Raw genomic sequence first — 12,812 nt, forward strand, 5'->3', positions numbered from 1 at the left:
AGGATATTCTTTCTAACAAAATTCCTGTGTGGCTCATTTGGTGTAGGGCTGGAGCCACCAGCGCTTTCTGCCCTAGCTGTAGTTGCCAGCAGCCAGCCTGAGTGAGAGCATTGATTCCTGTGCCAGGAGTTGTTCCAGACAACATCCTCAGGCCTTTCAGAAACAATCCTGCTCCAGACCTGCAGCAGTTTGGACAAGCAGTTTCGTCATCCAAAACAGTTTTCTTGCTAGCTTTGATTTTGGAGAGGATTTCTCATTGTTCAGGCCTTAGGAAAGGTTTCCTGAGTTTGGGACTCTCTGCGACCACCCCTGCCCTCTGTTGCCACCTTCCAAGGGTGGATTAATCTCTTCTTTCTCTTTTGTACTCTTGGCTTCTGCAGAACAAGGGCTGGCCTGGAGCCAGCACTTTTGTACACCATGTCCTGCTGCAGCCCAGCAGTGACACTGGGGACAGCTGGTAGCAATGATTCGCCTGCTGCCTCCAAGCTTCACTGCTGCAGGGTTGTGGGTGGTAAAAAGTGGCTCTTCCAGCAGGTTATTCCCAGCATCTGCAAGGTGGGAGCTTCCAGCAGACATTCTCTGCTGTTTTTTACCTTTCCTCTGGGAATATTGGATCCTGAGGATGATTACAGCCGCTGGGGTCTCCTAGTAGCTGATGGCAGCATCAGTTGGTCTCAGCACCTCCTGGGTTTGCTCCAGAATTTTCCGTTTGCCCTGCCCAAGTGAGAGTGAATCTGTGTATGACTAAACCCAATATGGAGTAGGCAGCTCTGCTGTGCTGCACAACAGATGTGCCCTCAGCACTGGCAGTGGCTGGGGAAGGGGAGTGTGCCCTCTGGAGTAATTCCTGTCAACCATTGGTCTGGCTTGGGCCCCTTCTGGCCCCCAAAGTGTAAATCAGTTTAGAAAACTCTACAGGGGCTCCCCTGTTGGCTTTCTCTGGCTCCAGATTGCAGCATCCCTTCTGTACCAGCCTGCCTTCCTCGGTGACAGGAAGCTGAGCAGCTTGGGGTGTCTCCCTTGCCCAGCACACATCACCCCGGCTCTTGGCTGTGGTTTTGAACTGCCACCAGCTGCCTGGAGGTGCTGCATGGCTCTTTTCTTGCTCCTCTTCTTCCTCCCCTCACTCATCCTTGGGCTACCAGTGCTCACAGCTGGTGCAGTCAGGTTATAGCAATGAAACTGTCAGCCTTGAAGGCCTGAATTGAAACTATTTCTGCCTGGGGCAGCTCCTCTGTCAATCTGCCTTGAGCCATGAGCCTTCCCTGTGCTGTCAGTGCTCAGGTTGAACCATGCACAGAGAAGCCTGGCTGTGGCTGACGGGATAAATGAGCTGTGGAGGAAACCAATGTGTTTGGAAAGGCATGAGGTGCTTTGCTAGAAAACCTCTGCAGCTTTGTGCTGCTACACATAAGCTTTTTTCCTACCATCGATGAAAGTGTGGTCAGAGGCAGCTGTTATTGCAAGGAGATGAGGCACTGGGTTTTCAATAATCAGAATATAAAATTCCCACCTCTAGATCATTTCCTTCACTGATAATACCCAAAGCTGCTGCTGTAAGAGAGGCTTTCCTGTGCCAAGCTTTGGGCCTGTGAACAAGCAGCCTGAGGACTTGTTTTAAACAGTGTAAATCTACAAGTAACCTGAAAACAGTGGGAATCCCACTAGAGGAAGCTGCATTTAATTATCTGTACTGTCCTGCAAGTAAAATACTTATACTTTGAGGAGGAACTGGCAATTGGTTCTCCTAAAAAAGGAGTATATCTTTACAGCACAATTGCTTTGATTCATCAGCCCTAGAGGCAGGCTACACAAAAAAAAAAAAAGGTTTTGTGCTTCTCTGTCTCCTTCTCTGGAAGGACAAGTAGTGCCCATGGGTTCTTGCCATGCTACTCACCTGAAATGGCTTGGGTGTGACTGCTTTGGGGTGGTTCCCCTTCTAGGGCAATGAGGAGATACAACTGTTGGCAATAAGAACAGAACTGGTGGGGGTTTTTTCCTTGTCAGAAAGGTAAACAGATGACACGTTAAAACACACAAAAAGCTAAGAAATTAATAGTTATTTATCAAGCTGCCCATTGCTCTAGAATACAGCTGTGCTTTCCTGATTTTCCATGTTAGTGTTATTCAGCTGCATTCGTACAGGTACCAGGCACCACAAATGCTAAGGAAAGAAAAATGGAATAGCATCCATTAGTAAATTCCTTCCCTATTTCTGCACTTCTGGTTTTAGTACTCTACCCATGATATACCTGTACAAATAAGACATGTTTCTGTTAGAGCTGGATAGTGTCCTCAGCCTCTTGGGAAGACAACCCATGGAAGCTGAGCCATTGGCACTAACACCTGCACTCTCCTTGCACAGGAGCCCAGGTGCTCTCCCATCTTCTGGTGAAGGAAATCTATGAGAACTGCTGCTGTTTCTGGAGTAAAGCTAATGTTTGTGCTCATCCTTAAATAACTGCTTAAAGAGTGCAAGCCTTCCCTCCTCCTTTTGCTCCTAGGGCGTGGAAAGGGAGGATTGCAAACAGAACAGCAGAACTTTATTTTCCACAGTGGAGCTGCAAGGGCAGTTGGCAGCAGCAAGCCTCAGACCTTGTGAGCTGGAAACGATTGCAAAATCTGAATTTCAGAAACAAAAGGCCTGACCATCTTCAGCCCTAGAGCTTCTTCCTCAGAGATTGTGTGGTTTTCCCCTCTCAGGCACCTTTCTGATGCTCTGGGCTATGAATGGGGCTGGGGAGGAGAGGGGAGTCCCAGATTAATGACTTCCCTCAGGAAAGGAGGGAAGCCACAACTGAAATCTTGTGCTTTAACTGTCTGTATAGTTGCCAAATCTATTTAGTGCATAATTCTTTTTGCTCTCAGGGATACATTAAGGGTTTTTGCAAATGCTGAATTATGTAGACAGGGGTTTGATTCTTTCTGTTTGTTCCAGGTTGGAAACATTAATAGAAGAGCTGGGGGATCTTGAAGTCAAGTGCAAATTGCTGTCATCTTGCAAATCTTGAGGGTGAAGAGCAGCTCTCCTTTAGTCCGCCTGTGTCACCTCACTAGACAACCTGGCCTAGATTCGGCCTGTGAATGTCTCATCCTTAGTGTCAGCAGTAATACAGACACAAGTGTGTCTTCCAAAGCCAGCAACAACCAGCTCAGAGAAAGCACTAATGCTTTTGTGGAGAAAAGGACAAGGAGCAGTTTGGTTTTTAATGTGAAGTAGAGCCCTTGTATTGTACATTAATAAATATTTGGCAGGAATGATACTCCAAAGTCGATGCCTTGGAGAAAAGAGTTTTAAAAGTATGGTTGTACCTTCCCTGGGCTGTTTCTGAAGAAAGCTGCGCTGTCAAGAAAACCCCACCTTTGGCTGTACAAATACAGGAGCTGTTTTGCTGACACTGCTGCTCCTGAAGTCCAGTGCAATGACTTTGCCAGGGCAGTTTTCTGCTGCAAAAACTGTAAAGTAAAATAATAGTAGGGGGTGAGGGTAAAAGGATGGGGAGAGCACTGAGAGCACTTCAGAGGGGAGCAAGACTGAAATCATTTGCTATCAGGGTACAGCGTCCACAGTTTGAGGCCCTTTCCCTGGAAAAGCTGACTCTGAGCAGCAGCTGGGGCATGGTGTGCCACTCTACCTCCTCTCCTCTCCTTTTGCATGTGGAGCAGATGTTCAAACCTCTCAGACTTTGCCCATCTGGTCTCACTCAGCACAGGCAGTTGAGAGCAGCAGTGCCAGCCCATGGCTACCTGCTTAGGCCCACATGAAGTGAGTGCTGTGACCATTAAACCTATTTCTAGATTCAGGGCCTATGTTCAAATGCTCTGTAGGACCTGCCCTGCTCCTTGCTTTCCCTTGTGGCAGAGTTGAAGGACCAGCTCAGCCCAGTATGTGCCAGGTAATTAGTGGTAGGTGACATGTGTGCAAGTAGCAGAAAGCTGCACACACTTATTTCTGCTAGACAAGCCACTGTCCCTGCTGTGCCACCCTGCCTGGAGCTGGGAAGGTGAAGACAGGAGACAGGTGGCAGCAGCATGAAGAGCCTGGCAGGCTCTGTGCCCCATGGGACCTGGCACCCCTTGGGCCATGGGATAATGGTCAGGCTCTTGTGCCTGTGTGGTATCTGCAAATGCAAGGATGGTGTCAAAACTGGGCCCAGGACCAAAGCTGTGTGCCAGCTGCCCTGCAGTGAGGGAAAACCACAATTCCCCCTTGGTTTTCTGTCACTTCAGATCTCTGTTCCAGCTAACAATTTTCCAAACCTACATAGTGTTGATGTGATCAAAGTCTGTCACAAAACACTAAAATCTAGAGGGATATGAATAAGAGAAAACACAGAGTTGCTTAAACATTACTCAAAATATTTTAATGTACATGCTGCAGCCACATTAAAGAAGAGGAAAAAAACCTTACAGAGATGAAGGACTTTAAAGGATGTGATTTCATCATGTCAGAAGCTGTATGTTTCAAAGTGACTGAAGCCAGTAGGATCAAAATGCTCTTTTTCTGGCATATAAAAACCAGATCAAGAGGCATGGAAGGGGAAGAGCAAACATGTATTTAACCGATGGATTAGGCTCTTCTGATCCATCAGGTAAAGAAGCAGTCCTGTTTTTTAGGGCTTTTAAACAAGTATAAATTTGGTATAAAGAGTACTTTAAACAGTTTTACTTGTACGTACCTAGTGGGCTGGAACAGCTGTGCTGTGTTGGGTAGATAGGTATTTACAGAGAACAATGACTGATGGAGAACATGTCAGTATGCGCAAAACCCCTGCCAGATACAGTGGGTTTGAGTCACAGCAGTGAATGTCAGCCAAGGCGAGTGTAGTACCCGCCTCTGTCACGAGGTGAAAGTTGTGAGTTGAGCAGCCTGTGAGGGCACCATCTGTGCTCACAGGGGTACCCTGCAGTAAGCCCAGCTCCACCTCAGCCCTGCCTGCCACTGGGTGGGACCAAGGACACTACACCCCTGCCAAAAGCAGCTTCTTGGAGCTCCCCCGTTTCTCTCAAGCCCTTAAAGGAAATAAGGACAAGATTCAGCTGATGGACCAATACTCCTGAGTGCCACTGGCCACAAATAGATCTTGGCTACTTTCCAAACCACTTGTTACAATGAGTGGATATTTTGATAAAAGAGGTTAAGCCCAATCTAGGAAAGATCCCTAAATGATTTGGCTTCTAGGCTAATGGTAACAGGAGTTTAGATGAGGGCCATGTGTGGACATTACTACCCAGCTGTCCCTTTGCCAGTATTGCTGGCAAAGCCCCATTCCTTAATCATTGACAGATTTGTCTCCCTCAGCAGGCTCGGAAGTGTCAGTAGAAGGGAACAGCTGCTTGCCTGGAGACGAGGGCTTATTCTGAGCAGTTGTACTCAGTTTAGTAAAACTGCCTCTTTTCATTCCCATTACCACCTCTTCTCAGTGGGTTTCTCACCAATTTCCCAACAGGCCATCAATCCCAGATGCTGTCATAAGTCAGGGCTGAGGGGAACCAAAGTCAGAGCACTGCCAACAGTAATACCTAATGCCACTGGAGGATCCCGTGCTATACGTCCTGAACAGCCTCTGCTACTCCATACTTTTCAAAAGCCAGTGAGATACAGGAGGATAAAAGTAACATAGGGAAAGTTGCATGACAGCAAAATACTACACAACAAAAAATGAAAGATAGTATCTTCTGCATTCTCCCTAACTAATGGAAACAAGGTAGTGTGACAGCTACTTTGGAGAAAAGATGGCAGTAAACAGCAAAGGGAGATGGAGTAGACATCCTTTAGAAGAAATTATAAGGAAGAAAATATAGGCCTAAGTGACTGGAATGACTGCAATACTTGTTCTCCCTGCCTTGCAGAAACCCTGTTGTGGGAGCAAGCTGCCTGGCAGGCAGGGACAGCCTGCCCTGCCAGTTCGTGGGATTTCTCAGTAGCCTCCCATGGGACTGCCCTCTTGCCAGGGAATTCACTCAGTGCCCTCCATATGGGAAATGCACATACCAGGGCCCTCTTTCTTCTTCACAGGTTTGGTGAAGCCGTATTACCCTTCCACCAGGGAGCTTTAGGGGACTCCTTTCCAAGTGAGGGTTTTACCAATGAGGCTGGAACTGGGCTAAAAAAAAAAAGGGACAATCCCCTGCTCTCTCCCCCGGTGAAGCAGTTGCAAAGCAGCAAATGCTGTCACAGACCCTGCCAGAAGGGACATGAATGAGCACTGCTACTCTGTCAGCGTGATCCTTTGTGCAGAGCCCAGCTCATCAGAGAGCATCAGACTAAAACATCCGAATGCACGGCTATTTCAGATGTGCAGGGTGCACCACAATGACCTGACACTGCTTAGCTGTCATCCAACTGTTTATACAGATGTGAAAGAACAAAGATTTTGAGAAACCCAGACATCCATCCATGCATTTAATCAGCTACTAAAGTAGCAAGTTAGAGCAGGGTACCCTAAAAATATTTTTAAGCTCTTATTAAAAAGGAAAAAAATTAATCCTTTCTACTTCAAGTACAATGCCTTCTTAACGCACGATGCGCAGGAAGAGACAATGCATCAAGACCTACAGGTACCAAACAGAAGAGACATTCTGAGCTTGACTTGTAAGAAACCCACTCTCAGTACAAAAAAGTACCAAGTGCTGGACCAAATCTCCCCCTAAGAAGAAGGTGACAGTATTCTATTTACAAGAAAATACTGCTTCAGTTAAAAATACTTAAAACCATTCTCTTGAGTTCATATAAAAATAATTAAGTCTATGTATGCACACACATATTTACATACATTTATGGCTTTCAGTACTTAACTTTCTCCAATAAATGAGGAAATACAAACACTCCATTACTGCTTTTTCTCCTCCTCAGGTTTTTCAGCTTCTGCAACTGATAAGCTGCCACTACCATATTTTTTCACTCGGGTTTCTACTCTGGTAAGTCTCTGTTTCACCTTTTGTTGAGATGCGCTGTATTCTGCCAAGAGCCTCGCAAACCTTGTCTGCAGCGTATCCAGAGCTACTTCAAGTCGCCCTATTTTTTCTTCCAAGTCTTTTGGATCAGCTCCTGCTTTTGCTGCCTCCTCATCTATTAAGTTATCTTTCATCAGAATTTGACGTCCTTTCTCTTCCAGAGCCTTTTTGGCTTCTGGATATTCTGTGAGGGCTTCCATTAAATCATCCTTAGACAAGCAGAACAAATCAGAATAACCAATACTCCTAATGTTGGCTGTCCTCCTGTTGCCAGATTTGCTACCTTTGATGTTTAGGATGCTGATTTCACCAAAGTAGCTGCCATCGCTTAGGACTACAAATTGGGTTATGCCATCATCCGCCACCACAGCCAATTTCCCCTCTTTAATAATGTACATTTCTCTTCCAATATCTCCTTTTTTGCAAATGTAGTCACCAGGACTGAAGACCGTAGGTTTCAGTTTCAGCACCAGCTCAATGAGAAGTCCAGCTTCACAATCCTGGAATATGCGCACTTTCTTCAGTGTGTCCAAATGGACATTGATGGCAATTTCAGCCTTCAACTTGTCAGGCAGATTTTTGAGAACTTCTTTCTCATCCACTGTTTTCTTGTTGGTCCAGAGGTAATCAAACCACTTAATAACTCTGGCTTCCAAATCCTTAGTCACTTTTCGGAATTGCATGTACTGTTTAATGGAATCCACTTTGGCCTGGAACTCTGCCCTGGAAGCATTCATGTTGGAAATCATGGAGCCAACGTTACCGACAATGGTAGCAAAGATGAGCACGCCCACCAGGAAGTCAATGACCACAAAGAGATACTCCTCGTCTTTCACCGGCGGCGGTGTTTCTCCAATGGTTGTCAGCGTGAGTGTCGACCAGTACAGACTGTAAATGTACTTCCTGGACAGGCGCCCGTACTCCGGAACGGACACGTTGGGATACACCCAGGTGTCGGTTCCAAACCCGATCACCTTCGATATCGCAAAGTATATGCACGCGTTCCAGTGGATGATGATAAGAATGTATAACACAAGATTGCCAATACGGAATATGTTTGGATAATTTGTCCTGGTCTCGGTACGGTCAAAAAACTCAAAGAGCCGAGAGATCCTCAGCAAGCGGTTAAATCGGAGCTCGGGGTAGTTCAAACCAAACTTAAAATATGCCAGGTCCGTTGGCATGAGAGACAGCACGTCCAGTTTGAACTGCATAGTTTTGGTATAATTTTCTCGTAATTTCTTCTCATCCTTAACTAGCAAGCCTTGTTCAAGGAAGCCTTCAGAGAATAAAAGTATTTTACTTGTTAGAATAAAAATACCATCAACAGTAGTGAGTGACTTACATTTAAGGCCTAAGAATGTTAAATTTTGTACTGTTATGCCTACAGACACTGAGGTCATTTAATTGCATATTTAAATATTTCAATCGATATATAATGACTAAGAACAATTGCTCTTTTATCACCACAGTGCTCCCTGAGATTTTTCACTCTATTCTGCAACAGCTGCATCCTTTTAAGTATCTCTGCAAAAAACATAGGGAGATTCAAGTGTCTAATTTTTCATGAATCACGGGCATGAGTCATAACTAAAGTTAAGCAAGTGTTAAGCAATTGTGTATAAAATAGGAGTGGAATATTTTAAAATAAATACCAAGAATAAGTAGGTATAATGGATTGTTGGAAACTTTTCCCAAACAATATACATATCCTTGAGATAAAGAAATGCAGTTACCCCCTTCTAAGACCTTTACTGCAGACAGTACAGCCACAGTGCTCTTTTGTGCCTCTGAGGGCATTAAAAATGTTCCACAGGGAACAGCCTATGCACTGCAAAATACTTGCTGCAATTGCAGTGGAGATATCCAACTGTCAGCCCATTGGGCCACTCAGGAGAAAAAGCCCAATGAGAAAAAAACAAAACATTCCCAGTGTAACCGGGATTATCATGTTTTACTAACCCCTTAGCAATCTACAAGCCATCTATAGCTTTCTCAGGGAAGCATCTGCTGGGGAACACCAAGCTGCATTTCTCTGTGCCCTACACAGCACAGATGTATTTCTGGAATATGTGGTGCATCTGTAAATGCCTTGTCTATTTGTGTGCATCTGGCTTTGGATCTGCAAACTGACGGCGACTACAAATGGAAGTAGTTCCTGTGCCACACATGTGTTGCCTCCCAGAAAATTGCTGAAAAAGCAATTCAGATATGCCCTTTAGTTATACAGCTGAACAGAAAAGTTGGCTAGACTGATGAATTTCTGATGCAGTTATGAAAAATAACTTTGAAAACACCTTCCTCCTGAAAGGAGATAAAATCTCTCAGCTTTTTGTTCCCTTTTGGAACTAAAGTCTTACAGTAAAATCTTTTGAATGCATTAGAACACAGGGTATGATAAACACAACCAGCTGCTGTGACATAAATCTTCTGTGTTTCACAGTGCACAGTCACCAAATAGGTAAAATGCAGTCCAACTGGCCCTGCAGGTGGACAGAAATGCACCACCGAGAGATCAGAGTAGTCACGGGGCTACCTAGATCTCAGCTCAAAGGCAGACTGTGCCCTCAGACAGCAGAAAGTCTCACTCTTCCCCAAAGGCTTCCAGAACCTCTGTCCACAGGGCAGATGGACTCAGGAAAAGCAGCAGGCAAAGGCAGAGCCAGGAGAGACTATTAAGAGAGCTGACAAAGATTTTGCCACCAAAAAGAAGTGATTTTTTTTTTTTTTTTTTGAGTGCTTGGAACTACAGCAGACACCTGCACTGAAGCATTTGGGAGATGGCTCCAGCAATTCTGCAGCTGCAAGCCAGGACTGAAAATTCAAATTCCAGTCAGGCTTTAACAGCCACATAATCATTATCAGGACAACTCATGGAAATATATAACTTAGTTTGCCTGGATATGTCTAATTTGTGCTCCCATTTCATTAACAGATGTAACTGCAGAAGGTAAATTTAGTTGGCATGGTTGACATTTTAACTGTACAAAGAAGATGAACATCCCCCTGCTCCCATGCTGCCCCAAATACAGCTCTCTTGTGATTGAGGCTGGTACCTGAAACTGACTTTCCTGTTGAACAAGGCACTGGCTAAGTTTAAGAATTTGGCTGGCCCTGGGTTGTGTGCTTCCCACATGACAACATTTTTAGCCCATCTTGTAATTATGTTTGCAACTTGTCACAGGCCATAATTAACATCAAACTGTCAGCACGACTTTAAATAAGTAAATAGATAAAAATGGATAAGATATTAAAATGAAAGATTTAAAATTACTCTCATTTTTTAAAATGGCCAGTGTTGTTTTGGACTCTTTCAAGGGACATTTTGAAGCTGTGTCTGTACCAGTGAAAAGAATGAGACAGGAGATGTTTTCTGGCCCAAGACCAGCTACCATGACAGTTTGTATTCAAATAAAAGTTCTTCCAGGCCCCTCCAAAAACCACCATCATTAACAACACCCAACTTCTGCTGTCCTCCTAGCTGTCCCCAGACACTGGCTGCTCGCTGGCATGGACCAAAGTGCATCAAGGACTATTCAGTAACTTGGTGATATGGATCACTGTATGTCATTGCTTAGGCCTATATTATGACCTTGTTCAGTTTAAAACAGATACCACTTTAAGGCTGGAATCTCAGCCTGCCTGGATTACAGAAACAGGGACAAGAAGCTGAAGAGAACCACTTCATGCATAGCATGGCACAGGCCTCAAAGATCCTCTTGGTGCACACTTCCTCCAAGAAGGCAGGACCTGAGCAGGGGTTCTGGGGTTAACCCTATTCCGTCACCAGGCAGTGGGAAACCCAGCCAGGACCTCGTAGAGGCTGCAGGAAGCACAGATGGTGGCAGAGGGGCTGCACCGTTCCAGGCCTAGGACCACAGACTGAAGGCTGAGACAAGTGCCAGGTCCTGCACTTGACCAACTCAATAACCACTTCTGACCAGGATGCTGCACAGCTTGGTTAAGAAAACAGCACTTGGTTGGTTTCCTGCCACAAATGCCCTATTGTCCCTTCCCCACAGCCTGTTACAGTGGCTATGCACTCAGCATGCCTATTACTGACAGAACTGAATTTAGAGACAACTGAAGAGCAAGTGTGGGAATGTATGGCCTTAAAAAATCCAAACTGATCAGACACTTCATGTTCCAAAAGCCTTCACCATTGCAGTCTGACAGGATATTACAATGGTCAGACCCCACAGGGGAATTTTTGTTCCCATCCTTTATATATAGGCAGTATTTAAAAACACTATAAAATCTCACCTGTTCTGAACCTGACGAACATGTCAATAACATAGATAATATCAGAGAGATAATCCAAGAACAGCCACATTTTAACATGATTCATTTGTAGCTCATCAAAGCAGGCTCTAAAGAAACAAAAGATTTAAAAAAAATAAATTAGGCCAAATGCATAAGCAGAGTACTTGAGTTACAAGCTCCTAGCATCATGTCAGTGCACATTTCTGGAACAGAAATACTACAGGCAGCATATCGCCATGTCCAGATATGAGATGCACACTAGAGCTATGTCCAAACAGACACCAGGATCTTTCAGAATTCAAAGGTGTTCTGGACAGGAATAAAAACTCAAACATATAAATGCCACACGAGTGCACTTATGGAGGATTACACATATCCCTAATTAAAAGTGCATCAGATTTCACAGGATGCACATCTCCATGAAGATAATTCCCAAATAAAAGATTTGCTTCTCGGTGGCAAGGCCATCCTCATTTCTCCCTACCATCTTACACAGTGTAAAGAAACCATTTCTACACCCCCTCCCTCACTTTGACTGAAACTGATTTCTACATTCTACCATGGAAAATAAATGCTTGAGTTACATCTTCCTGCCCTTCGAGCATCCAAAAGATGCATTATATGAATTTAAGAGGCCCCACCACTGCCCACATCCCTCCTTTCTGTTCGCTCCTGGGTGTTGTGAAGCCCTTATCCCTGGCAGTGCGTAGGGATGCAGTGGCCAGCACACAGCTCAGCCACCGGCCGGCAGGTGGCACACGAAGGCCACACCAGCGCTTATGAGGACACTCACTGCAAGTTACATCCACCTGCTTTTAGACAAAAGGAAAAAGAAAAAAAAAAAAAAAAAGGAAACACTGGCAATCTATTCCCAGTGGTATGCATATCATACATCCCTAAGGGCATTATGAACTGTGAGCCTTCTAGATAAGTCACCCAGAAGATACCACAGGGAGATAAGAGGTGATTTACATAGGAAACATAATGATTGAAATGGAAAATTGTTATGAACTTAAATCCATACCTGCACACTAGCATACACCAGTTATAGAACACGGGTGCTGCAATTACAGTCAGCCAGTGGTAGTACAGATTGCTTGAAGGATCTACCACAAAGATCTCCTTCTTCTGCCTGGAAAATAAACCATGCAGATTTACACTGGAAATGTAAGCAAGCAACCCGCTGGAATTCCCTCTTCTTGAGGCTGCTCATTTCACCATAAACTCACAGCTGCCCGAGAAGAGAAAGTATCCATGCAGGCAGTGCAGATGAAATACCAGATGAGATACCATTGGACAAGCTCTATTTCTTTGTTTAACCCAACTTAAAAGTAAATAAGAGTGGAAAGAAAAACACAGACATTCGTATCTCCGAGGTTGAAACCCACAGCCTTCTGTATTAAGCCCCACACTGAAAAAAAAAGTTAATTATTAAATGTTTCTTATTATCACTCCAGTTAGAAGGTACATTTCATTGCTAGAGAAAGAGCTTTCCTTTGCAGGCTAATTATTGATCTTTAGCAAATTCTACTATGGAAATGACTGTATAAGCATGCATTTGAACAAGTAAAACATGTATGTATTCAAATTAA

At 44.5% G+C, this 12,812-nt stretch overlaps 1 protein-coding gene across 2 annotated transcripts in view; it reads right to left on the reverse strand.

Annotated features, from left to right (window-relative positions):
• Positions 1 to 4,345: 4,345 nt before the first annotated feature.
• The window catches only part of CNGA3 (cyclic nucleotide gated channel subunit alpha 3), a 28,080-nt gene continuing 19,613 nt past the window's right edge, over positions 4,346 to 12,812 (reverse strand). For both annotated transcript variants that reach the window (XM_040056882.2, XM_058419485.1), the window contains 3 exons: positions 12,245 to 12,352; positions 11,221 to 11,327; positions 4,346 to 8,236 (listed from right to left, as the gene is read on the reverse strand). In XM_040056882.2, the coding sequence (XP_039912816.1) occupies positions 6,834 to 8,236; positions 11,221 to 11,327; positions 12,245 to 12,352 (1,618 nt within the window). In that variant the 3' untranslated portion in view covers positions 4,346 to 6,833. The remainder of the gene's footprint in view (positions 8,237 to 11,220; positions 11,328 to 12,244; positions 12,353 to 12,812) is intronic.

Source organism: Hirundo rustica, chromosome 2 (assembly GCF_015227805.2).
Source record: "Hirundo rustica isolate bHirRus1 chromosome 2, bHirRus1.pri.v3, whole genome shotgun sequence".
NCBI lineage: Eukaryota > Metazoa > Chordata > Aves > Passeriformes > Hirundinidae > Hirundo > Hirundo rustica.